Raw genomic sequence first — 26160 nt, 5'->3', positions numbered from 1 at the left:
TGAGCCATTAAGGGATCGAAAACCATTTTCACAGCGGATTTTTACTGAACAAAAAAAGCAGTGTTTATGTCACTTAGACATTTCTGAGAAGACTTAGCTGGCTGTTCTTTTAAAAACATCACTTCAGCGCCAGTGAAAAATATAATCCAGCCTTGGTAATAAATTTTTAAAACACACACACACAAAAGTTATCAGCCTGTGAAACAATGCTTCCTAGCTTCCCACACGCCTCCGCATTTTAACAATGTCCCATCTGTGATGTCAGCCTGACGAAGTGGGCCTGTACTCCCCAGTTTCACTAAAATCTTTTCTGGCTAGGAACCCGGTCTCTCCTGGGCTGTTCCACGGACACCAGGCCCTGGGCCTGCGGGCCTGTGCCAGTTTGCATGGCATGCAGAAACGGGAACAGTTCATCAAAAATCTGTTCGGCTTGTGCTTAATAAGAAACGTTTCCTCTGGCTCTTGTTACTAACTGCCAAAGACGTCTGTGTTTGGATTAAAACTCTGTCCTGTGCCATCTGGATGCCATCGATACGGCCCCGCTCAGCCGGGAGCCCGTGAGATCAGCGGTTTCCATGTCGACGGCAGTTAGCGTCACATGGCATAGAGCGTGGTGGCTGCGCACACAGAGGCGCCAGCCTTGGCGAGGACACAGCGTTGGCTTCACACCTAAGTATCTTCACTGATTTTCAGACACTGCTTTGAAATAATTTCAATTTTAAGCCAATTACATTTATGGGTAAAATTACAGTGTAAATGTTTTTGGCCATTTGGGAAAGGACACGATGGGCTGGCTGAGGCCTCTGAGCTCCGTTTGTGGGAAAGTCGTGTCCTCAAAGAGGCCTTTGAAAATCTCCAGCTGATGGGAAATCTGTTTGGGCTCCAAATCCAAGCAAGGATCCAGGTGTAGTATGTGGCCGTGTCGGGTGAGTGCAGAAGAGTGCAGGTGCACGGGTGGCCTGGCCTCTGAGTCTAGGGCCACAGCTCATCTAGATCAACAGCAGTCAAGGGGAGCGAAACCCTCAAGAAAGAAACGAGAGCAGCTCTCTGGTCTGGCCTGCTGCCGTGTGCAGAACAGGACTCAGAGGAGACGGGTCATAATCATCTTTCTAAGGGTTCATGCGTCAGCGGAGGACGCAGAACCATGTCCTTATAAGGCAGACAGTAGCAGCAAACTCGGAGACACGGTGTGTGAAACACAGAAAATGAGCCTGTTAGCAACTCACCGTATTTGTTCTTCCTCAGATCAAGAATGCAGCGGCCAATGTCCTGCGGGAAACGTGGCTCATCTACAAACACACAAAGCTGCTAAAGAAGATTGACCATGCCAAGGTTAGGAAGCACCAGAGAAAGTTCCTCCAGGCCATTCACCAGTGAGTACGCTGCGCATTCCCCTGCCAGGGCCCTGCACCTGCTCCAACGAACCACAGGGGGAAACCCGCTGCTGACCCCCCAGCACTGGGGCGGGAACTGGGCCCATGTCACTCTGTTCCTCCCACTATTGCACCCACACTGGCCGGCACTATGCATGGGCTGTGGCAGGTGGAGGAGTAAGAGCCTCCAGTATCTCCCATCACTCTGACACCCCCCTGTGTCACCATCACACTGACACCCCCCCATGTTCCCATCACACTGACACACCCCCCGTCCCCATCATACTGACACACCCATGTCCCTATCATGCTGACACACACACACACCCTGCATGAGTGAACTGCGGTCTGTTGTCTCCAGAAGACAGGGATGTAAAGTGCAGTAGCAGGGATGGTGTTTGGGAGGTGCTGGGGGTGGGAGGAGGGCCTTCCAGAGGCAGGGAGATGATCTGAGAGGAGGAGGGGAGAGGCCAGAAGGCATGCTGCCTGGGGACAGGAGTTTGCTCTCCTGGGACCTGAGCTACACACCATCCTGGTCCATTGTCACAGGTGTGGAGGTCCCCAGTCTGGGGTTCCAAAATCAGGTGAACCGGTACAGCTGCAAATCCACATGCCGGGCTCCACTGTCCGCGCACGTGGAGCGTGGCTGTCACAACTCTTTCCCACAGACTGAGGAGCGTCAAGATGGAGCAGAGGAAGCTGAGTGATCAAGCCAACACCCTGGTGGACCTTTCCAAGGTGAGTGGCGGAGGCTGAGGGGTTCTCAGATGTGGCTGTGGGGACCCAGCCATCCCAGCTCCATGGTGCAGGCCCAGGAAAGCGAGGCCCAGGCCCCCTTGAGTGGATCCCTGATGGGAAACCTGGTGTGTGGCCTTAGTGCGGGTGATTCCTGAGCCTACAGATCTCTGCAGCGTGCTGCTCATGCTGCTTGGTGGAGTGAGGCCCAAGAATGAGCTGAAGCTGTGCAAGGAGCACCCACAGGGCTCCTGGGGATGGCAGTGGCCAGGCTGCCTGGTCACATGATTGTGACTGGAAGCTCGGTTTCTTGCCTCCTCCAATCCTTACACATCAGTTTTTCTGACCCCAAATCAGTGGTGAGGGCAGGGAGTGCATTTCCAGGCACCAGGCAGTTCATGGTGATGAGTGTGAAGGTGCCAAAAAAGAGAACCCTCCCCTGAGAGCCCCAGGACGTGACTGCCACAGGGCCATTCCGCATTTCTGACACTGACCTGCCATAAGTACTGGAAAGAAACTTGGGGCTCCTTCTGTGAACCCTAGAACTGAAGGACTGAAGGCCACGCCACTGGCAGAGCTGTGGCTGCTCCTCCCATCCTCAGCCCCTCAGGCCTCTCGGTAAAGATTGCACATCAAATGTTCAGCCCAGGGCCAGGCTGGCAGGACATTCCAACAGATGTCGATTATCATAATGGAACTCGTTCCCTGGGTGAGCAAGAGAAAGTCCCTCAGGCAGATTAGCACCCTTTGAAAAGAGGTGCAATCAGAGAAATTGCGGGTTTTTGGCCTCGTGCAGGTGCCTGGTTCAGCAAAGGATCAGGCCAGAGAGGGGCCTCCCAAGCTCAGGGACTTGTGCTGGCAGCAGCAGGGGTTGAGGGGGGGAGCGGGGGCATGGGGCTGAGGCGGAGCCAGGGCCCCAGAGCACGGGAGGGAACCCCCAGGTCTCGGGTGTGGTGTTAACATCCTCAGGTAGCGGAAAAGTACTAAAAGGTTTACAAATGGAGGCGTTGATCAGCAGGACAGAAGGAAGCCTCGCTCCAGGCAGAACACGGCCAGACTCCAGGGAGAGGCCACAAGAACGGGGCGCCAGTGGCCCCCATGCCAGAGGGGTCCCCTCACCTCTCTGTGCTGTGCAGGGGCCTGCTTCAGGCCCGCTTTCCCGCCCTCCTCCCACCCCCACTCCACGGTGGCTTCTAAGCTCCTGTCTCCCTGGCGGCCCCATACAGAGACTGCGCATTGTTGCTCTGGCCACAGGCAAGCATGAATTGGCCTCTGGTGGTCTGAATTCTCAATTCTCTGAGATGAGGTGACCAGTCAGTCTGGTCCCCATGAGGCTGCGCTCTGATGGCTCAGCTGTGGCCGGGAATGGGGTGGTGCCAGGCCCGCCTGCCCATGTAGGAATGGGCTGGCACCGCACCCCAAGAGTTTCTCTTACGGTAGCAAGCTTTCCCACCTCCCCTCTCACCTGGCAGGACACCCTGTGGCTGATGTCCTCTGGGAACATCAGGCACACGGACTTTCAGGCCTGGGCTGGTTCAGTACCACCCACAGCGTCTCACAGACTTGGGGCCCAGGGAGAAGCAGGCTGGCTGAGGGTCCACATCACTGAGTCACGTGGGAAACTAAACCCCACCAGTAATGGCAGCAGGCTGCCTGGAAGGAAAGGTGTGCAGGGAAGGGCTAAGGGGGTCTCTGCAGGGCTGCTGTGGGGACAGGTGCGAGCCCAGAAGAGGGGGGCTTTGGAGTCCACCTGCTCTTCCCTCCCAGAGACTCGCCTAAGCCCTGCCCCCTGCCCCGCCATGCCTTGTCAGCAAGCACAGGGTAGGGGACCCAATACTGACTCCATACAGCCCTCCAAACCCGCCACCTGCCCACCCCTGCTCTCTGGTCCTTGCTAGGTTAAGAAAATGGCATGTGGCCTCCAATATTATTTGCTAGATTAAATGGCTATCCCACAGGGTGGCCTCGCTGGGAGGACCTGGGTCTTATTTGCTAGCTTCAATTCCTTTAATTGAAATGTAAAAATAATTCCTAATATCTGAGACTCTAAGCGATAAGATGGTGTCTGTGAAAATGCTTTGTAAACTATATGGAGACTTTGCAAATGGTGGTTCTCATTATGAATGTAGATGAGGAAGCCAAGATCTAGAGGAATGAAGTGGCCACCCTAAGGTTGGGCAGCTGACCAGTGGCCACACAGGGACCCAGGTCAAGGGGTCTAGGCTCAGTCCATAGCTCATAGGGCCCTACAAGGCTCATCAATGTGTAGTCTGGGCATTCCAGGGACAGTGGCCACCTTGATGAGGTTCTGGATTGTTAATTAGCGAAGGCAGCATGATCACTTCCAAAGTCTAGTCTTGGGAACGTTGGGGTGTCGGGGGTATCCTGCACTCCCAGGCAGAGCTGCCTTCATCCTGCCTCTGCAGTGGCTCCTTGGGGGCCCATCGTCGGCCCCCTTCCCACCTCCGCTCTGGCCCTCACACTTTGCCACCTTCCTTTACTCTGCTTTTCCATCTCTCCTTGGTCCCTGCTCCCATGGGTGCCAGGGGTTTCTGCATCTTGCTGGCATAACTCAGACTTTCAGGCAAACAGGGTCAGGATGCTATGGGCAGATGACCAGAAGCCCCAAGGGCCTCATTACCTGGGAGGGGGCAGAGGGGGCATGCAGGGCTCACATGGCTCTCGTTCCCAAGGCTGCTGTCACCTGTTAACGTATAGAGGAGGGTAGCTGTCGCATAGATGAGCGCTCTCCAGGACAACTCGGGAAGCCAGATTATATCCAGAAAGCATCCTGATAAGAGAGAAGTCAGAGCCATGGACAAGACTGGGAGTGCACCTGTGGAAGGGGCTCAGTGGGGCTTTGTGCTGAGGTCATGGGGGGCTCTCAGCCTGTGGTCCGGTGGCCAGAGGGAATGGCGCCCTGGCCTGAGCCCCTCTGTTAGCTTTGCTCTGATCCAATTTGATGACTTAACTCTCAGAAGGCAAGTTTACTCTGTATGTTAGTAAATTGAACACCAATAAAAAATAAATTAAAAAAAAAAAAAAAAAAGAAGGCAAGTTTACTGGATACTTTTAAGTTTCATTTGATTGTCAGGTCTCCTGATTGCGCCCCGGCCCAATCACCCCCGGGCTCTACTTTCCTTCAGACACAGGGCCTTGTTGGTAAACAGGAAGAAACCTTCTAGGCACCTGGAATAACTTGTGGTGTGAAAGGTCTCTCCCCATCAGTGGATTCCTCCCTGGGGCAGAGGATGGAGGGGACCTGTGCCAGCCTCACTCACCCATCATCCAGCCAATAGCTTTCAGGGACAGTCATGTGACAAACCCTTTGTGAAGCGGATTTGTGTCCATTCATTAGTTGAGCATCTCCTATGTGCCAGGTGCTGTTTTAAGCCCTAGAGACACACCCATGAGCACAGGCAATGGCCCCAGCCTGGACAGCATCCCTCCCTGTGGGTGGTGGTGGATGGTGATACCCAGGTGGAGCAGTTAACTAGCACAGCAGAAGGTGGTATAACGGAGGAGAGGTAAGCAGGGAAGCAGGATGGGGAGCAGGGTTGGGGATGGGGTACAGTGTTAATCAGGGCACGGGAGACAGGGCAGGTTGCCAGGATTCAGGGAGACAGCATGAGGTGGGAGGTTTATGGAGTGGGGGGCAGCATCTGAGAGTGAAGGTGGCAGGACATGGTGGGAGGGGGCTTAGAACTACCACAGTAGGACAGAGTCCTTAGCCAGCCCACGGGAGCTCTGCAGGTGGACTGGGCCTGCGGGGATGGCCCGATGGGGCAGTGTCTCTCCTTACCAACCAGGCAGGAGAGGGGCTGTGACCCCACAAGGTCACTCCGAGGGGCTGCAGACCAAGGTGAGCAGGGGTGTCTGGCGTCTCTTCCGGCCACTGTGCTAAGAGCAGCCCAGGGGCAATAATGTCACGACCGTGGGTGGTTATTATTATTTTTTTTTAATTTTTTTTTATTTATTTATGATAGGCACACAGTGAGAGAGAGAGAGGCAGAGACACAGGCAGAGGGAGAAGCAGGCTCCATGCACCGGGAGCCCGATGTGGGATTCGATCCCGGGTCTCCAGGATCGCGCCCTGGGCCAAAGGCAGGCGCCAAACCGCTGCGCCGTGGGTGGTTATTATTAACCCATTTTGTAAGAAAACTGCGTTTTACACTCGAACTTGAACCTCGGCTGGCCCCCCAAGTCCCTAGCCCCATCCACTCCCCAGCATGGTGCCTTTTTGTCAATGAGCGGGCTTGTACAGCCTCTGAGCCGAGAGGTTGGGCTGTCAAGGACCCCAGGAGGGCCGAGACTCACCCATCTAAGAAGTAATACTGCTTATGCATGTTTTCTGATGGGTCACTACCACCCCTATGTACCCCGCACCTCCGGGTCTTCTCCTGGGTCGGCCAGGCTGGACACTCTGGTGTGGATGCTGTCCCTTTGTGATTTGGGAGCACTTTGTTTCTCCAGCCACCGGTCCCCATGTGATGACCCATAGTATACTGTCCCCATCTCTCCCTACAGATGCAGAATGTCATGTATGACCTGATCTCAGAGCTCAACGACCGGAGTGAAGACCTGGAGAAACAGATCGGCAGCCTGGAGTCCAAGCTGGAGCACCTGGCGGCCGGCTTCAGTTCCTTGCCACTCCTCATTGCCGACGCCCTGCGCCAGCAGCAGCAGCTCCTGTCTGCCATTGCCGAGGCCAGGGGCGGTGCGGCGGGCACCACCCACACACCCCCGGCCTCTGACAGCCCCCTCGGGGTCAGCTCCACCTCCTTCCCTACCCCATACACAAGTTCAAGCAGTTGCTAAATAAACCCCCCACTCCAGAAGCATTACCCATAGGTCTTAAGATGCAAATCAACTCTCTCCTGGTCACTTTGCCATCAAGGAACAATCAGACCAGGGAACCTAAAGAGGAGAGACCAAGCTAATTAACTAACTCGGGTTCATTCAGCGTGCTTGGTTCGATATGCCTTGAAACCAGAAATCTAATCTCTGTTTAGGTGCCTCTACTTGGGAGCAGGAAGAGGAGGTGACAGGAAGCGGTGCCTCTGGCAGGGCCATGGCTGCAGAACTGGTGCAGAACAGAAATCCACGTCAATCTCAGGTCTCGCGTCGGGGGTGGGGGGGGGCGGGGGCACCGAAGCCGCCGATGGAGAAGCAGCCCAGAAGCGGGTACCCCTGGGGGGGGTGTCAGGCTTAGACATGGGCTCCTCACCACTGGGGTCCTGTGGACTCCCTCTCCCTGCCATTTGTCTTGGGAAGCCTCCGGAAGACAAAAGGCAGGGAGAGCTACACAGCCGCCAGAACTGACATTCTTTCCTCCCAGACCTTAACCAGTCATAAAACCCAATCCAGACTAAAAACAAAAAAGACAAATAAAAAGCCAGATTTTCTATCCAATATTGACATCCATATAAAGCTGTGTGTCTACAGGTATGTGCACATGCATACTCATCTCCCACGTTCATCCCAGGTCTTTCCTTGCTTGAACTTGACCCGAATAAAAGGGACCTGGTTCCTCACCTGCACACAGTGGGCACTCCATGCATGTGCATTGGTTCAAATGTGAAGGTGGGTGCTTTCAGCTCAGGTAGTTTGCTGGTGTTGGGCACGTTCTGAGCTTCGCCAAAGGCGCGGGTCCCTTCAGACAGGACACAGCACCCCTGCTTGCTTTGAGATGGACGCCAGGCCACTTGCTGGCATTCTGGAGGGGCATGCAGCCCTTGTGGCCTGCACAGAAATTCCTTCTTACCTGCAAACTGGCTGTGTTCTGGTGGAGCACGGGAGCTGTGTACATGTGCAAGGGTAGGCGATGTGCAGGCACAGCCCAGGGGTGCCCCAGGGAGGAGGGGTGCTGTCTGGGGATTCGCTTAGCTGTGTGCATCCAGAACAGCCTTCCAGCCTGGGTGTTAGGAGCACGAAGGGGTCCAGGGCCTCACCTGGAATGCAACAGGTGGTGGTAAGTGGCCCGTGTGGCCCCTTCTACCTGAGGTGAAACCACCTCAGAATGAAAGATTCTGAGGCTAAAGGATTCCCTAGGGAGCCTTGTAGGTGAGATGACAGATCTGTCAGTAGCCTGCTCCTCTTGTGCCATGTTAATCTTGGTGCCAAAACTGTTCAAATACGTCTCAAACTCCAAGAAACTTGAGACACATCCTGACCCAGTGTGGCAGCCGGTGTAGTGAGGTGAGGCATGTGGATGCCATCTTTCATTGCTCTGTGTCTGACCACATACCACACTCATGCATGAAGTGACCAGGCCATTGTGTCTCCACCGCTCTCATGAGGTCTTTGACTTCAGCTCGTGGGGAGCTAAACCATGCTGTACGGAGTGTCTCATCTGTCGAGGGTAAGGCGACAGGGCAATACTTGCGAAGGGCTGTTCTGCTAGGCTTCCCTTTGCACAGGACATTGTCACTTGTCTGAGGCCAGTGTCCAGGTGAGCTGGGTCTTCTAGGGACAAGGGGGTCACTAGACTGCAAAAGGTAGATGACCTTGGAGTGCAGTACTCTTTCCAGAAGATCGGGTCTCTTGCTAAACTTCCTCTTTTGTCTCTTCTTACTGCTGTTCCCCCCTAAACAGTCTTGTTTTCATCTTGGTAACATCCCCTTAAACATCTCCATTGGTGGTTTACACACCACAGATGCCACACTTGATGCTGGCTTTTTTTTTTTTTTTTTTTTTTTTTACTTATTCTTTTGACTGTGATTCTCTGAAAGTTCACCTTCCTTTCTTATGTCCCAAGAATGGTGCTCCTGTTGCCGTGACAGTGTGGCCGCACTGATAAACAGATGTCTACACAGATGAAATTCCGTGAAATGTCTTTGTGGCATGAATTCCATCTCACAAGTGGAGACCACAGACAGGTCACCCTGCGTGTGCCGATCCTGGTCGCTGACCCATAGCCCTCACCTGTCACCTGTTCACCCTTTCCATTCCATGCACACTCGTACAGGGACTTAGTCTTAATTTCAAATAAATGATACACAAGACTGCATTGCCACCCCCCTGTGCAGACGGTCAACCTGTCAAGGTCTGTGGATAATGCTGTGCACCTAAGTGACCCCTGAAGAACAAGCATATAACCTTGGGAGGGGGCTGGAGTTACCTCCAGCAGCAGCAGCCACTGGCACCCCAGAAACACGCGGGCACTGGTGGCATGACCCAACCTACTGGTAGTGCAATAGCTGTGTGTGGTTTCTTTCCTTGGTGAAAGAATACTTAATCCTCAAAAACAGGTGATCAAACCTGCTTACTGACTTGCAATGGTAAAGGGGAGGCTGCTTCTCTGTACCATGTTTCAACTTCATGTGGGAAGTTACCCATTCTCCTGTGAACACATTCAACCCTGATGATCCCAGGATGGATCACCAAAATGCAGGTCCCTCCAGGTTTCCTCTCTGCGGCCCATCTTTTGGCTAATTCCTCTGTGCCTCAGCATCACAGTCAGACGGGAAAGGTGCAGGTTGACTGTCATGCCAGGCCTTCTTCTTCCCTATTCTCATTTGGTGGTGGAGGAGGTTTAATTAGCTTCTCAAGAATTGGCTCTATGTAAACATGATTCATCACAATAACTTAGCTCTAGTGCTGAACTCATTGCATTCTGCTCGCTCCTGGAAGGCGGACCCAGCATCAGAACCCTCCTGTCACTTGTCTGATGACTTAGTGACAGGTGAAATACCACAATAGTCCCCCAAAATATCTAGACACTTGAATCAAAACTACAGAGCCACCCCTCATCACATAAGCCATATTCTAGCCTCATGTACTGTAAAGTCAGGGAGGTACTGTGATACTTTAAGACCACTGGTGTCAGTGGAATTTCAGGACATAGCACCAGGTGGTAAATCATGCCAGTCTAGGGGCTCGCTCCTCCTCAGGCTGAAGTCCAAATATCAATCTGTACCTTTGGATCAAAGGACACATGTGCCTGCTCATCATCAATAAACTGCCATAAAGTGTCTGAACTGCTCTTGCCCTGCTTGTAATACGCAGCTTCCTGACATCATATCTCTAAAAATGTTAATGCAATGCAAGAGAACAAGAGAGGTGAGGCCCTGGGGTACCTTGGGCTTCTGGCCTCGGTGAGTGCCAGTGGCACAGCGGCAAACTCTGAGAATGAGGCGCCAGCAAAGTCCCAGTGGGCATGCATAGGTCTCCTTGCTTATTAAAGGCTGAGAAGGAGCAGCATCAAAGAAATCATTATTTCAATACATTTGAGGACCTCCCCCTTATATTCCTAGTGATTTCTGTGTGAGTAAAGGAAGGAAAAAGGAAGAAAGCTAGAGATACAGAATCGGAGTAAATAAGCTCTAATGCTGGACCCACATCTTTGGCCAATTAGTATAACCACCTCACCCCTCGGTTTCCATGTGGTGAGAATGAAGATGATAGTTAACATCCTTCAACACAAAGTACTCAGTAGGTTTTACGTGGAGTCACGATCGTCTTCAACAGCAGCCAGACTGCGTTCCCGTCCAGCCCACACTCGGGTGTGGCATCTGAGTGTCCTCAAGGGTTAGTGGAAGTGACTATGACGTGTCAACTGTGTAGGGAGGAATGTGAGACCGGCACACGGGCCCTCTCTCCTCCCTTACAGTGTCCCCTCCACCATCCATGCATCTCAAATTAGGAATCAGCGTTTCATCCCAGAATGAATGTGTGGCTCTCACAGTACCACAGCATATACACTAGGAAGTCATCGCACTACCAGTAGGTTCCACGCTCTTTAAGTTACTGCTTTTAAATCCTAAAATGTGTCCCCAGTTCCACACAGCCATGCTACTTCCCTGAAAGTTGCTTCAAAGCAGAGTAAGCATCTGCTAGTCGTCGTGCTGCCTGTATGAACTTGGCAGCACTGGGTTTCAGTACGTAGACTGCTGTCCTGGGGTCTCCTGGTTGGTGTGGGTCAGCCCCCCCCATAGTGACCACGCCCTGGACACTGTCCCTACACTGTCCCTTCCTTCTCTGCTGCCACCAAAGTGAGCATGGAATGGGAATGGGGCCGTTGATGCCACCAAAAAGGGATGTTCCAGGGACTGCGGCATGAACTGCCTGCTCCTGGTAGTTGAATATAGATGGGTGCCTGTCATCCTGAAAGCTTGTGCCAGGCTGCATAAGTAGAGGTTAACATTAAACTCCTGTCAGATGAGTAATGCGTAGATTTTGTACTGAAATAGATGGAAACTTTTTAAGAAGCACTCGGTGCAGTGGTGTATGAACAGACAGAGAAAACCAGTAGCTGTGGCCTGCTTTCCTTACACCATTACTGGAAACACCCAAACATCAACTGGAGTTCCTTCTGAACAAAACCATTATCAAAGCTTCAACATGTGACCTCCAAATCTAGGTGCCAAGTGCCGTGCGACAGTTGTTTACACGCCTGAGAAGCAGGCTCAGGAAGCTATATCTTGGGCCTGGACCATGTGTTAAAACAAAAGAAATGTGCCCAGCAAAGCTGTTGGAGGAAAAGCACAAAATTCAACACCAACCTGTAGTTAGGATCCCAAAGAAATGCTGAATTTATAGCCAAAAACAAAAATCAGTGACTAATCAAACATGAATCTGACTGGAACAGCCAACATCCAGGTTCCCAGAGGAAGGAGAGGGAATAAATGACATTCTCTAGCTGTGTCCCATGGTCTCAACCAGGACCAATCCACCTTCGTCAGACATTTTAATGGCGCAACAACTCACTTTGGTCCCGGACTCCGTGGCCCGCGCTGAGCAGAAGAGAAGAGGAGAGAGCACATTTTCATTGGTGAACTCGGAAACTGAAGTGTTTGTGTTCAGAATCATGTGAGCTTCAATAGGAATTTGCATCTTGCCTCTGTACTGCTTGCTATTTTTTAATGATAGGAGAAAGCATAACAGTTTATTTTAAATATGAAATATATTGCTATATTATAAAATATATTGTAACTTTGAACTAACATTTTGTATCACACTAGTGTTTGGCAGGCCCAGTGGCAGCCTGCTCTCCCAACGACTGTTTCTGAGTACACATCACCCAGACTGAGGGGCTTAGCCTCGGGAACTGCCGTCTTGTAATTCCCTAAGACTTGCCCATTAGAGAAAAGAATAATGTTCCAGGCTTAGAAGAATAACTCTACCCAAAGCTCTATCAAGCCATTTCAGATGAGATTGTAAAAGCCATGACTCCCTTAGTAGCTGTGCAGAGCCAGTTTCATGATGGGCAGGTTCTCCCCATGTAAATGCAAAGTTTCAATATGAAAGTGATAGGAGTCTCAAGCTGAGCCACTGGCTCTTCCTTTGGGAATGTCAGAATTGGGCGTAAGGGAGAGTTCTCCTGTGACACGAAAGACTCAAAATTCTAGACGCTGTGAGTGTGTGTATCTAAGCCAGAGTCAAGCCACTGGGAGCTTCACTTACACAGGCCCAGGGAGACCCCAATACGATGTGCAGATGTGCGGAGGAGCTCCTCTGAGCCCTCAGGACCCTGCATTTATTCACAGCTCCAGGGGGAGTAAGGGAGGAAGCAGGACACGCACAGCAATACCTGGCAAAGTGCCGGGCTTCCCTTTCTGCTCCTTTAATTCAGCCCTTTAGTGGCAGGAAAGGAGCTTCAAAGGAGGTGTTGTCTTCATTGGCAGAATTGGGGAAATTCTCTACTCGAGCAACTCCTGAACTCCATTCCCTTCCTTGTCTGAGTCGTAATTGAGACTCATGTAGAATTTCTCACTTCCATCCTCTGAGTGATGGAGGGACTATTTCTAGGTGAAAACAGGATGTGTTTAGTTATAGAACACAGGTTTTCTAGAATCAGTGGGGCCCTCTTGTTTGTTAGCATCACCCTGGGCTGACACTGCACCCATGGAAACCAAGCAGCATCAGGGCACCTGGGCTCCTGTCTTTTCCCTTCTCAACCTGAAAATTTACACAGACAGAGTGCAAGACAACAGGTTTTTTCCTGGGGAAAAGCTGGTACTGGTAACCTGAAAGAAAAAGATGCCAACGCTCGCTCCAAGCTGCTTGTGTGGCTGAGAGCTCACTTGCACACACAGCTTATTTTTATTGAACGAACTGCTCACAGTGTCTGCTACACCCCCAATTACATGTAAGGGTGGGTTCCACTAAGGCCATCAGAACTCCAGGGCACCTGCTTTTAGCAGGTTACTCACTTGCTGGCTAATGGAAATTAGTTTATTCTCGATTTTATATAACTGATGAATGTACTGGTGGTAATTGATTTGTCTTTTAATACTTTTCTGCTACTAAATAGAACTGTCTCTTTTGGCTTTTTCTTCTAGCACTCCTCAGACTCAGACTTTTACATTTATAGAGAGCAAATATATTCTGATTTTCCCCTCAAAGTTATTATTCAGTCTAGACCAAGAAAAACAATGCAAATTCCTGATTTGGGGAAAGCAGACCTCTTGACATTAATTCAGGTATATGGCTGTACACTAATCCTTGCTACTCAAAGTGTGGTCCACAGACCAGCAGTGTCAGCATCACCTAGGAACTTAGAAATGCAGACTCTAGGACCCCACGCCAGATCTGCTTAATCCAATTTGGCATTTTAACGAGATCCCTAAGTGATCTGTATACACATTAAATATTGAAAAGCTCTGGCCTCACCACACAGCAACAGTAACCAACACCATTAATAGCTAGAAAATTAAACCATTTGTTCTTTGACCCTCATTTACAGAATTACTTGATGAAGTAAAGTCCTGTATGATCATAAGGATAAAAACAGATGCATCTCACAATTTCATTTGAGGTCATGTAATGTGGCTGGTGTACAAACAGGAGCAGCCTTTAAAAAAAAAAAAAAAAGCTTGCTTTGTAACCTTGAGCCCCTTCAAAGTCCCTTTTTAGGTTTCTGGTTTTAGCCTGTGCTGGCAGGGCCATTGGAATATCAAGTGGCCCCCAGGGGAGGTCCCCCTGGAAGAGTACCCAGTCCCTGCTCAGCACAGTACAGAAATAGCGGCATCTGTGCTTCTTCCTTGAGAAATTCAGCAACCTACCAATGAGGACTCTCCTCCCCAGAGGAAACCTGGCAAGAGAAGTTAGTTTAAACTTCTAGAGACATTCCTAATCTCTTTTCAAGCCAGTTCTTTTAATCATTACCCCAACCAGAGACACTCTAAGATGATCAAGGAAAAATGTGGATTATATTGGCACCACAAATCGATATGTACCCAGAAACAGTTATGTTCTAAATTAATGGCTTTAACCTGTTCATTGTAAAAAGTGCCTTGGACTTCGATCTAAAGAGGTCAGTATAAATATGTGTGTGTGTGACATATGTAGGCAAATATTTACATATTTATACATACATAGGTGCACACACATGTACCCGCACATTCATATACAATATACACATACATATATAAACGCTTCATGATATGTCATATTGCTGTTCTCAGTTCCATTTATTTTGTCTGGTCCTATGTTATTTGTTTAGTGACACCTTTACATAGAGAGGTTCTATTCAGGACATTGATGTATTTTTTTTGTTTGTTTTTTACTTTTTATTAAAAAGGTAAAGGATATTAAAAAAAAAAAAAAAGTCAAGTGCCTGAAGGTTTTGAATGGAATTGTGGTAAATTTTCTCAGGTCACCAAAAAGGAAACTGATCTTTCCTTTGGAAAATACTTTTCTGTTGCAGTGACTTTTGTTTTCCCTTGGTGGGAGTTGATAAATACCAACGGTTACAGTAATTTGGTAATTTTGTTGTGATTAACTTTGTGGTCTCCATAAAGCAACAGCAACAATTGCTCAGGCCAGCGCCCACTCTCCTTCACGCATTAGTGTCAGAAGGGATTGGTTTTTCTGTGCTGTGGACAGCGTGGGCATCGGGCCAACTAAATCACAGGGATGGGGGTTCCAGCAGTTCTAAGTGCTGGGTGCTTTCAGTGGCACTCACAGAAGGACAGGTGGGAACTCCTTCCTGCACCAGGTGGGAACCTGTCCTAGAGGCTGGCAGAAGGGCCCCAGGAAACTTTTGAGGCTCCTGCACCCTTTCTACAATAAAACAACCACCTGGACCAGTCAGGTTCTCTACCTTAGCCAAAGGTCTCATCTTTCTACAGTGTGACAGCTTGTAATGGACCAACTTCCCTGGTTAGAAGCCCCCAGGGATCCAAGGAGAGTCACCAGGTTGTCATTGCTCTGCTCTTGTGCTAAAGGAGGGATTTTACTTCTTGAAGCCAAGAAATAGCTCTAACTCCCTGCCCAGGTGATAACAGCCTCATGATAGCCAGGGCCACTCCAGAGAGGTGATGTCCCCCTCATAGGGGCCAGAAAGACAAAATGTTTCTGCAGCTGCCCCTACAGATGCCCCCCCAGATACCCCACAGCTGTCCTCACAGATGCCCTCCAGATATCCCGATAGCTGTCCCCACAGATGCCCCCACAGCTGCCCCACAGATGTCCCCACAGATATTCCCACAGATGCCCCATAGTTGCCCCACGGATGTACCTACAGATGCCCCCACAGCTGTGCCACAGATGTCCCCACAGATGTCCCTACAGATGCGTCCACAGCTGCACCAACCACAGATGCCCCCACAGCTGTTCCACAGCTGTCCTCACAGATGTCCCCACAGATCCCCCACAGCTGCCTCACAGATGCCCCCTCAATAGTTGGCACCCTGGAGGGGATGATAAATAGCACTCCCTGTGCTGTGCTGGGAGTCTGAGCTACAGAAAACCAGCTGTGAGTAGCTGCTCTAAATCAGGGATCAACCATGACCACCCCCCGGAAGCTCTCAGCGCAGCAGGGAGAAGGGACACTTGGCGGCTAGGAGCCTCCCATGGCCACTGTGGGTCCCACGTGGAGACCAGGCTGCGGTGTTCTGACGCAGGGTTGCGGATTCCGAGGCCCGGGTGGGAGTGCACCGGGGAGGCCGGCCTGGGTCTGTGACTCTCCCTCCTTTCTGTCACACTGAGGTGGAGGAACAGGGCGCGGAAAGGTTCCAGAAGGCTGGGATGTGAGGGCACTAAACAAACACAAGGGAGCAGCCTCAATTCAACACCAAACGTGCTCACCACGGAGTTCCTCCAATTGTGTCTTCTTCCTGCCCTAGGACGGCAGTTGTGAAAACAGGGATTTTTAAAAGAGGAAATCTTAATTTAGGTGGGAAACAGAGCCCCCTGGCAACACTGCCTCTGCAGGGCCAGGATTGCCCCAGTGTTGACAGAGACGGCAGCGGACACCCCCAGCTCCACCGCCCTCCGACAGTGCCTGCACAGGCCCTGGGGCAGCAAGCCTGCCTGCGCTGTGTCTACACAGGGGACCCTGCAGGTCAGTGCCCCACTTTTTCCACGGACATGACAAAGCTTTTCAAACTTTGCTTCCCGCTGGGACCCACCCCTCCCAGAAGCTTCTGGAAATGCCAAGGTCAGTCAGTGCCCCCAACCCCTGGTGCTTCAGAAGCCCAGGGGTTCTGAGAGGCACCCAGAGTTGAGTACCGCCCCCAGCCTGTGAATGAGAGCACCCAGCCTGGCCAGTGCCCCCTGGGATCTCTGCGCCCCGAGCTGGCGAGGAGGTCTGGGGGGGCAATCGATACAAAAAGGGGGGTTGCCTGCACCTCTTTCCTTCTCAGGTCCCTACGTGTGTCCCACGCAGAACCCACTGACCTCTGCTGCTCCGCATTCGGACTCTGCAACACTGCCGGCTGCGTGTGGGCCTGGTTGCCCAGCCTCTGCTTCCTGTGGGCACACAGCCCACCCAGGCAGGCACAGAGTCTTTCCTGGGCCTCTGCCCTGGGCAAGGATGGGGGCATCCGGCATTCTCATTAGGCAAAAAAGGGTTCCGATTCAAAGGAAAGGTCCTAGCTAGCAGGTGTCTCACTAAATCCAACACAAAAATAGGGTCACCTGCCTGCGACCCTCGTCAATCTCTTCCTGACTGCATTTAACTATTAAAGCATTGTCTCCTGTCTTAAAGGAAATTTGACGCATCATTACATCATACATCTCTGTGGAAGCTGGAAACTCAAAGCTGGGCCCAGTTCCCCAAACTAGAGGATTCCCCTAAATCCCGGACCCTCTGAGTAAGACTGCCCCCTGCTGGTCAGACAGCAACACGCGTCCCCTGGCTTGTCTGGGGAAAGGCTTCTTCAGAGCCTACTGCCCTTACCTTACACACAGGAAGTGAAGACAAGTGATCCACCCCAAATCAGAGGATGAGTGCAGACACTGCACCGGAGGGTGGCCACGCCGTGGCAACAATGCTTCTGTGCCAGGTGGAGCACTCAGGCTGCCCAGCACCTCTCCAGTGTCATCTTGGCCTTACCTCAGCACCAGTATTGATTTTGCAAATGTCAGATAAAAATAAAAGGCCCCTGATTCCCCCCAGCACATGTTCACACCACACATAACCCCCCCACACACACATCATCCATCTCCTAAAAACAAGGATATGCACATTGCTCCTGGCTAAATTAGTTCATCATGTATTTTATGCTCCAGAAGCATCGATCGTTTTCAAATTTATCTGCCTTTCATTTAAAGAATTTAGAGCTAATACTTACAAATCTACAAGACCACCCTCTGGTTAGGAAACATTAAATGAGATTATTAAAATGATGCAATTCTATATCCTGCATTACAGTAGGTTATGCTAATGTGGTCCAGGTCATCAATCTTTATTTCAGCCAGTTCTACAAATAGAATATGAAGATTAGCTAGAATTAGTTTAATCTTTTTTTGTTTGTTTATAGCATGAATTTGAAATTTACACTTTATTTTTCCCAGGGACAAGTCATAACAAATGGCATTTCTTTTTTTTAAGTAGGCTCCATGCCCAGCGTGGAGCCTAGTATGGGGCTTAAACTCACAACCCTGAGATCAAGACCTGAGCCGAGATCCACAGTCCAACACTTAACCAACTGAGCCACCTGGGTGCCTCCTGCAACTCTTGATATGCAATTCTGTCCCCTGGGAAACCAAAGGTTGGAAACATGAACATATTATGTTACCACTGCTTATGGGCAATGTCATCTTAGATGAAGCTTCTTTCTGAAATTGTCTTGCCTCCTACTCTGCAACACTGGTGTATCTCTTAGAAGCCATCAAGTGTTTCTTGAGAAGGAATACATACAGCAGGGGGCACCCACACCTAAGCACTCATGGGGGGAAATCTCAGGTCCCCTGCAGCTCCTGTAAGCTCCAGTTCAATTGCTCTTTCTTCAAACACCCTACCCTCCTCACCTTCTATCTCTCAGAAGAAGGTAGATACATAATTTTGCCTGAACTTCAGAGTTTAGAAATCCTGTTGTATTTATACCTAGGATTTCTTAGAGAATTTTTTCTAAGAATGGCAATGCAATGTCACTTGACTCACAAGTTTGGAAAAATAGGCCCCTGTTTGGTTTTGGTTTAAATGAGAAAATAATCTTCTGGGATGGTGTGAGCATGAGCAGGAGCTGACATCCTCCGTTCTCTTATCAGGAACATGATGAGGAAAAGCCATGAAGGACTTACTGCCTTTGGGCTACCCATTCCCCCCCCCCCCCGCACCTCCACTATGCATTTGGGTGGGATTAATCCCAATTTCAGATCATGGTGGGCTTTGGCAGGCTCAGGTACACCCATGGTGTACCTCATGACCTTTGCTAAGGGATGGGCAGTTAGCCCAAATCAGGCCAATGGATAAATGGGTCCCAGAGCCAGGGCTCAGGGAGGAGCGACCAGAAAAGATAGTCTGGCCCAGGAACTGCTATGACCGTTTGTGTCATGAGGTGGGAGGTAGGGTTGACAGGGGGCCAATGTACAGAGTACAAGGATGCACCAAGGCTCCAGACGGCAGAGGTAGGGAGCAATGGGTACCTTGGAGCCACTGACTGAATCTTCAAATCACCTGGGCTTTACAGCAAAGCCTTTTGGAGGTGGATTTTTTTTTTGCCACATCCAACATAACGAGTCCTGGTGGAGAAGAACCAACCTCCTGTGCTCATGTCTGATTTCCCAGAGCAACAATCGGGATGAGAATTAAAGAGAGATGCCTATTCTGCAGTTCCTGCATTTAAAACGCATGGGCACCCAGCTGGCTCAGCCAGAGGCACTTGCGATGCTCTATCTTGGGGTCATGGGTTTGAGCCCCATGGTGGGCAAAGAGCTTACTTAAAACACAAAAAGTTTAAAACATAAAAGTTAAATCAGATAACAAGAAAACTGGGGATGTCAAAACTGATTCTGGGGTGCCTCTTAACCAACAAGGTGGACGGATGATGGAGGAAGGGGAGCCACAGACGAGCTGGTGAAACCAACCCGCTGGAGTCCACAAGAGACCAAAGCCGGCAACAACAGACCATCACATCATGGCATGTCATATCACATCATGTCATGCCATGCCGTGGAGTGTTACATCACGCCAGATCAGTTTGTGTTGTTTCATGTCATCATCATGTCATGTCATCATATTGTTGTGTCACTGTGTGTCATAGCTGGAATGAAGAGTGCAATAAAAATCATTTGATATGATTTGAAAGGAAAGTAAATACTGGTAACTTTAGGATTTGATAATAAAAATTAAAAAAATAAAAATTATAAAGTGACAGAAAGAGTTTATATTGAAATAAAGTTATGGGGTGCCTTGCTGGCTCAGTGGGTGCAGTACATGACTCCTGATTTTGGAGTTGTGAGTTTGAGCCCCACACCAGGTGTTAAGATTATTTAGAAACAAAATTTTTTTTAAAAATGAAAGAACGTTTATGACTTTCAAATTACCAGAGGTTGAAAAAAATGAGGAAAAATCAATTCAAAAGGAGAAAGAAAAAAACACCAAAAAGGTGGAGAAAAGCAAAAGAACAAAATAAAATGGAATAAACATATCCAAATATTTCCATAATCACAATAAGATATTGATCCAGGTACTCCAAGTAAAAGGAAAGGATTGTCAGACCAAGCATTGTAAATTTTTGAAATAAATGCTATTTACCAGGGATATGTCTAAATAATAAGGAAAAATTAAAAGTACAGATTTTTAAAGATACACCAAGTATATTATAACCAAAAGAAAGTGGATGCAGCTATATAAATATCAGGGGGAAACAAAATTTAACATACAAAGCACAGAGTTCACCATGAAAATATAACAATTCTAAATTTATATAATATGTTTAATCATTTGGCCTCAAAATACATGAAATAAACATTTCTGGACTACAGCAAAACACAGATAAACATAATAGGAAATTATAACATATCTCTGAATAAGTAGTAGATCTAATAGACAGAAAAAAGTTGAATGGACATAATTAATAACCATAAAAGCTAGAGAACACACATTTTCCTAGTATATGGACCATTAATGAAAATTACCACTTATAGGACTGGTACCATGCAAATAACACTCTCTGACTACTAGGTAATATATACCAAAAAAACAGTAAAACAAAAAATAAAAAAAAATCATAACCAAAAAAACTTCCTTTGGAAATTAAGAAACACAAATAATTCACAAATCAAAGAATAAATCACAATGGAAATTTTAAAATATGAAAATACATTTCAAAATGAGTTGAAAGCAATTTTAAGGAAAGCAGAATAAACAAATAGAGACCAGAGCAGAAGTTAATTAAACAGGAAATAAACCTATACTAGAAAAGATTTTTTAAAAGCCAAAAATTGGTCCTCTGAAAACACTGTAATAAAATCTATATACCTCTAGCAAGACTGAACAGAAAGAAAGAAAAAAAAAGACTGAATAGAAAGAGACAAAGGAAGGGAGGAGGGAGAGAAAGAGAAAACATAAAATAATATTAGGAATGATACCACAAACACTATAAAGAAAATAGGAGATTGGGAAATAAACAAAAAAGATTCCTAGAAAAAGATCACTTACCAAAACTGACTCAAGAGGAAATAGAGAAATGGAAGCCATCAAATCAATCAACCAATGGCTCAGCATTTTCCCACAAAGAGAACTCCTGGTCTGGATGGTTTTACCAGCAAATTCCGCCAAACTTTCAAGGAGGAAAATAATTCCAATTTTACACATTTTCCCCCCAAAGCACAAGAAGAAAAAAAGTCTTTCCCCAACTCATTTTATGAGCCTAGCATAACATTGGTATCAGAATACAAGAGAGGAAAGGTACAGACCAGTTTTACTTATGACTCTAGGCACAAACATCCTGTTACCACACCACATCTAGAAATGGGTCGGGGAGAAAACAACAGGATTAAGCTAGGCTTATACCCAAAAATATGATTGTTTAATATTAGAAAAATAATAAAGTTCACCATGCTAACAGATCAAAAGTGAAAAAATAATAGTAACAGATTTTTTTTAATTTTTAAAAATATTTTATTTATTTATTCATGACAGACAGACACACAGAGAGAGAGAGAGGCAGAGACACAGGCTCCATGCAGGGAGCCCAAAGTGGGACTCGATCCCGGGTCTCCAGGATCACGCCCTGGGCCGAAGGCGGTGCTAAACCGCTGCACCACCGGGGCTGCCCAGTAACACATTTTTAAAGAAGAAGTAAAATCAATATAGGTTAATTTATAAAACACTGAACAAATTAGGCAGACACCGTGTAGAACCACCCAGTGACTCACACTTCTTAATAACCCCTCCTGTCGAGCTCAGGCAGGACCTGTGACTCTCTTCTAGCCAACGGAATATGGCAAAGGTGATGGGAAGTCATTCCTGTGTTTAGATTTTATTACAGAAGATGCCATCTGAGCCGACAAAAGAGATTCTCCTGCTGACAGAGACAAGCTGCAAGCTGCCCACAGAGGGGCGTGTGGCAGGAAGCGCCAACAGCCAGGAAGATGCCCGGGGATGGATTCTGTCAACAATCTCCAGGAGTGTGGAGAAAAGAGCCACCCTCCTGGAGCCTCCAGCGGGCAGCAGCCTGGCCATACAATGGTTTCATTCTTGTGGGGCTCTGAGCAAACCACCCAGCAGGGCCGATCCATGGAAACTGAGGTATGTACGAGATGAATGCTGATGCTGTGGATCACAGGGTGTATGGTAATCTGTTCAGCAGCGATAGGAAATTAATACAAAAGAGCTTCCTTGGGGAATCCCTGGGTGGCGCAGCGGTTTAGCGCCTGCCTTTGGCCCAGGGCGCGATCCTGGAGACCCGGGATCGAATCCCACGTTGGGCTCCCGGTGCATGGAGCCTGCTTCTCCCTCTGCCTATGTCTCTGCCTCTCTCTCTCTCTGTGTGTGACTATCATAAATAAATAAAAATTTAAAAAAAGAGCTTCCTTAACCCAAGGCATGACATCTACAAGAGGACGTCTTCCTAAAACACACATCACACTTAATGTGACATCAAGACACCAGCTCTTACCACCTCCCCAGTGGAGGTCCTGGCATTGCAATATGGGTAGAAAAATAGAAGGAAAAGGATCAGAAAGGAAGAAAACATCATTATTCACAGTATCACTTGTCTGTCTACCCAAAGCCATCTAAAGAGAAATTATTAGAATTATGACTCTCTGTAAACAAAGTTAGCATAGTTGCTGGATGCAAAGTCAATAGATAAAAATTACATTTCTATATCCTATTAATATGAGACTAGGAAGTGAAATCTTAAAAAAGAAACCAAAAATATTTAAAATGTAGCAATAAACTAACAGCAGGCATACTGGAGTTTTACAAGTAAATTATGGGACAGTATTAACAACAATGGAGAAAACATAAACAAACAGGGAAAATTCGATGTTCAGGTTTTTACATACATTTCTTTCCCCCAAAATTCGTCTATAAACTTAATGTAGTGACAGTCAAAATCCAAATAGGGGTTTTGTGTATGGACCATGACAAGCTGATTGTAAAACTGATACCAAAAAAAAGGGGGCTCAGCACGTATCAAGAACGCATGTCACGTAGCTCTAGTAATTAAGGTGATGTGGTCTTTGAACAATGCATGCAACAGAGAGCTGACAAACAGCCTCACCATTCACAGAAACTTGATTTATTAGAGGGCTGGCTCTGCAAATAAGTTGGGGGGAAAATGGACTTTTCAATCACCAGCATTGAGACAATGATTATCTACATTCATACACAAAAATTAATTCTGGTTGGGTTAAAAACGTAAATGCAAAGAAAACCTGTGACACTCAGAAGACGACAGAAATCACTTCTTAAACAGAACTCCAAAAACCCAGACCATAGAGGGAATGACTGACAAGTTTGAATACAGGGAGATTAAAACCATCTACTCCATTTTTTTTTTTTTTAAGTGAGAAGATGAGCCACAAGTTGGGAGATGTTTACAACCTGTCTAACTTAGAAAATCCAGGAAGCTGGGACGCCTGGGTGGCTCAGTGGTTGAGAGTCTGCCTTTGGCTCAGGGCGTGATTCTGGAATTCTGGGATCGAGTCTCACATCGGGCTCCCCACGGGGAGCCTGCTTCTCCCTCTGCCTGTGTCTCTGCCTCTCTCTCTGTGTGTGTATCTCTCATGAATAAATAAATAAAATATAAAAAGAAAGAAAATCCAGGGAGCCAACTGGGGGGAAACAAGCATAAGATAGGAACAGGAATTTCACAGATAAGGGATTACAAACCGCCATAAACGTGAAAAGATGGTCCGCTTCACTGGTGATGAAGGACATGCAAATGGAAATCCAACTTACTATTTCACACCCACTAGAGTGACAGAAAAAAGTCTGAAAATCGGGGAATGCCAAGTGTTGGGAGTACGCGAGGCAGCTGGCGCTCTTGCCCACTGCCAGTGGGGCTGTGACAGGCACGGCTATTTGGGAAACCATTTGGCATTATTTAGAAAAGTTGAGTATGTGCATATACCCAGCACTATTCGTAAAACAAACAAAATAGCACTAGAACTGACCCAGAAGGAGAGAAGGAGGAGATAAACAGGCCCCATCACACGCGGGGGCCGGAAGGCAGAGGGAAGAAGCCAGCCCAGGGCGACCCCGCCCGGTGTGTGCCCGCGCTGTGCAGTCGGCCAGAACTCCACACTCCGGGCTCACGCGGACATGGGTGTGGCGTGGGGAACCAAGAGGTGGGCATGGGGACGGCCGCCCTCCAATGCTGAGCTCCTCCTGAACAGTTTCTAAATTTCAGTGTGGGCAGGTAAGACGTGGGTGTTCACCTCCTTCTTCTGCAACCCGTACAAAGACGAGTACACTCGTGCACCTGCCATGGGCAGGTGGCCCCCAGGGCTGGCCCAGCCGGCCGCCGGAAAGAGCAGCAGCAACATCTAAGGTGGGCAGGGAGAGTCACCAATGTGTGGACCGCCACAAAGCCACACACACATCACTGTGACGCTGTCTGGGGCTCCAGAATACATAGATGCCCACAGACAAGTACACCTGCACTTAGGAGCCTGGTGAGCCCCCTGCCAGGTGTGCCCCCTGTCGGGTGTGAAATTCCTTTTTCTTCTACTCACAGAGAACTCGGGGCCCATGGCAGAATAGCCAGGAAACTGAGACGCCCACTCCCCCAGAGCAGCAAGAGCCCTGCAGAGCTCGATCTAGAACAAACCTGGGAGCCCAACGCCCAGATCTGGAGCCTGCTCCACGGCAGGTCTGCCGCCGACTTGGGTGTTTCCTAGCTGGTGCCCTCCGATGAGTGGGAACCCTGCACCTCCGCTTTCCCATCTGTAAAATGGGGACAGTGATAGTGTTGTGGTGGGGAGATGGCCGTGAAGATGGGTGCAGTGACGAGTGGGGCCTCTGCCCGCCTCCAGGTACAGGACTCCCAAGTGTCCTCCGCCGGGGTGGAGCCTCTCACCTCCAAGCTTTCTGCTTCACCCAGAGGGAGCAGGCTCATTCCACCATTGTTCCTGTTCATCCAAATGGTGGTGCTTTTTGGTCTCCACCTCCTCCATTCGGCTGACTCTATCAGCACAAAATAAAGAGGGCTGGGAATCCCAACACCGTGTCCCGGGAGCCCCAAATCAAGTGTGTGGCTCACACAGCTCACACGGCAGCCTGGAGTCTAGAAATCACATCCTGCACTGTGATTAAAAACAAGCTTTACTGCCTCAAAAGCACAATCCTGACAATCTTCCCATCACCAAGAATTTGTGGGAGCTGACAAGTACTTTCTCCAAATCTAATTTTACAGAGGTTTGCATTGCTGAGGCTGTAGCTTTTCTCGTCCCTGCAGAGGACATGCTGGGAGGTGTCCCACCTCATCCCCAGGCCAGCAGCCCCCCACCCCCCTCCCCAGTAGCTCCAGGCTCATCCCCAGCCTGCAACTGAGGCCCTCCTTGCTGCCCTCCATGGGGTAAGGCCTGGTGTGCCCCCTGTCAGGTGTGAACTTCCTTTTTCTTCCAAAATGAATCCAGAGAAATAACACTTCACAGTGCATCCAATTTTCAACAATCTACTCTCTTCTCTCACCAAAAGTGCTGTGATGCAGACTTCTGGCTGAATTAATTATAAATCGCTGTCTTCCTATTCTTGCTCTTTCTCTTCAGTATGCCAAAACTCTTGGAATCAAGAAGACAAGATGCTGCTTTTTTTTTTTTTTAAGATTTTATTCATTTATCCATGAGAGACACATGGTGTGTGTGTGGGGGGGGGCGGGGGTTGCAGAGACATGGGCAGAGGGAGAAGCAGGCTCCACGCAGGGAGCCCGATGTAGGACTCGATCCCGGGACTCCAGGATCACGCCCTGACCCAAAGGCAGGCACTAAACTGCTGAGCCACCCAGGCGTCCCAAGAAGACAAGCTTCTAAATAAAGACAATCTACAGATCAAACCATGCTATGCCCCACAAGACTGCTGGTCAGGTGCTGCCCTGTCAGTGGGACAAAGCCCACATGCTTCACTGTGATCCCTAATTCTGCCCTGGGAGGGGGCAATCCCCTCCACAACCTCCCCTCAGTGCAGTTCCCAGCTCACACTTACACACACACTCCTGGGGCCCACTAGCTTGAGTTTCGCTGACCTACGTTCCCCATGGGCTCATGGGCTCCTTCAGCCTAGAGAGCACTTACCCACGTTTTGCCGAGGAAACCCCGCCATATCCTTCAAGAGTAGCTTTTGGTCTCCATGTTCCTCACTCCAATGATAATGACCACCTTGAATTCAAACACCTGCCTGTCAGGATCACCCAAAGAGCTCTCTCAAACT

The 26160-nt window shown here is 48.9% G+C and overlaps 1 protein-coding gene across 7 annotated transcripts in view; it reads left to right on the top strand.

The window, feature by feature from the left end:
• Positions 1-14663, top strand: part of KCNN3 (potassium calcium-activated channel subfamily N member 3) — a 133180-nt gene extending 118517 nt beyond the window's left edge. For 4 of the 7 annotated variants that reach the window (XM_077900856.1, XM_077900860.1, XM_077900862.1 and 1 more), the window contains 3 exons: positions 1246-1373; positions 2042-2111; positions 6636-6949. In XM_077900856.1, coding sequence (XP_077756982.1) covers positions 1246-1373; positions 2042-2111; positions 6636-6926 — 489 coding nt within the window. In that variant the 3' untranslated portion in view covers positions 6927-6949. Of the gene's footprint in view, positions 1-1245; positions 1374-1922; positions 2112-6635; positions 6950-7120; positions 7225-8865 lie in introns of those variants that run through there. The other 3 variants (XM_077900858.1, XM_077900857.1, XM_077900859.1) reach the window with 3 other exon arrangements.
• Positions 14664-26160: the final 11497 nt, after the last annotated feature.

Source organism: Canis aureus, chromosome 6 (assembly GCF_053574225.1).
Source record: "Canis aureus isolate CA01 chromosome 6, VMU_Caureus_v.1.0, whole genome shotgun sequence".
Lineage (NCBI taxonomy): Eukaryota > Metazoa > Chordata > Mammalia > Carnivora > Canidae > Canis > Canis aureus.
This window is presented reverse-complemented; position numbering and strand designations above follow the sequence as displayed.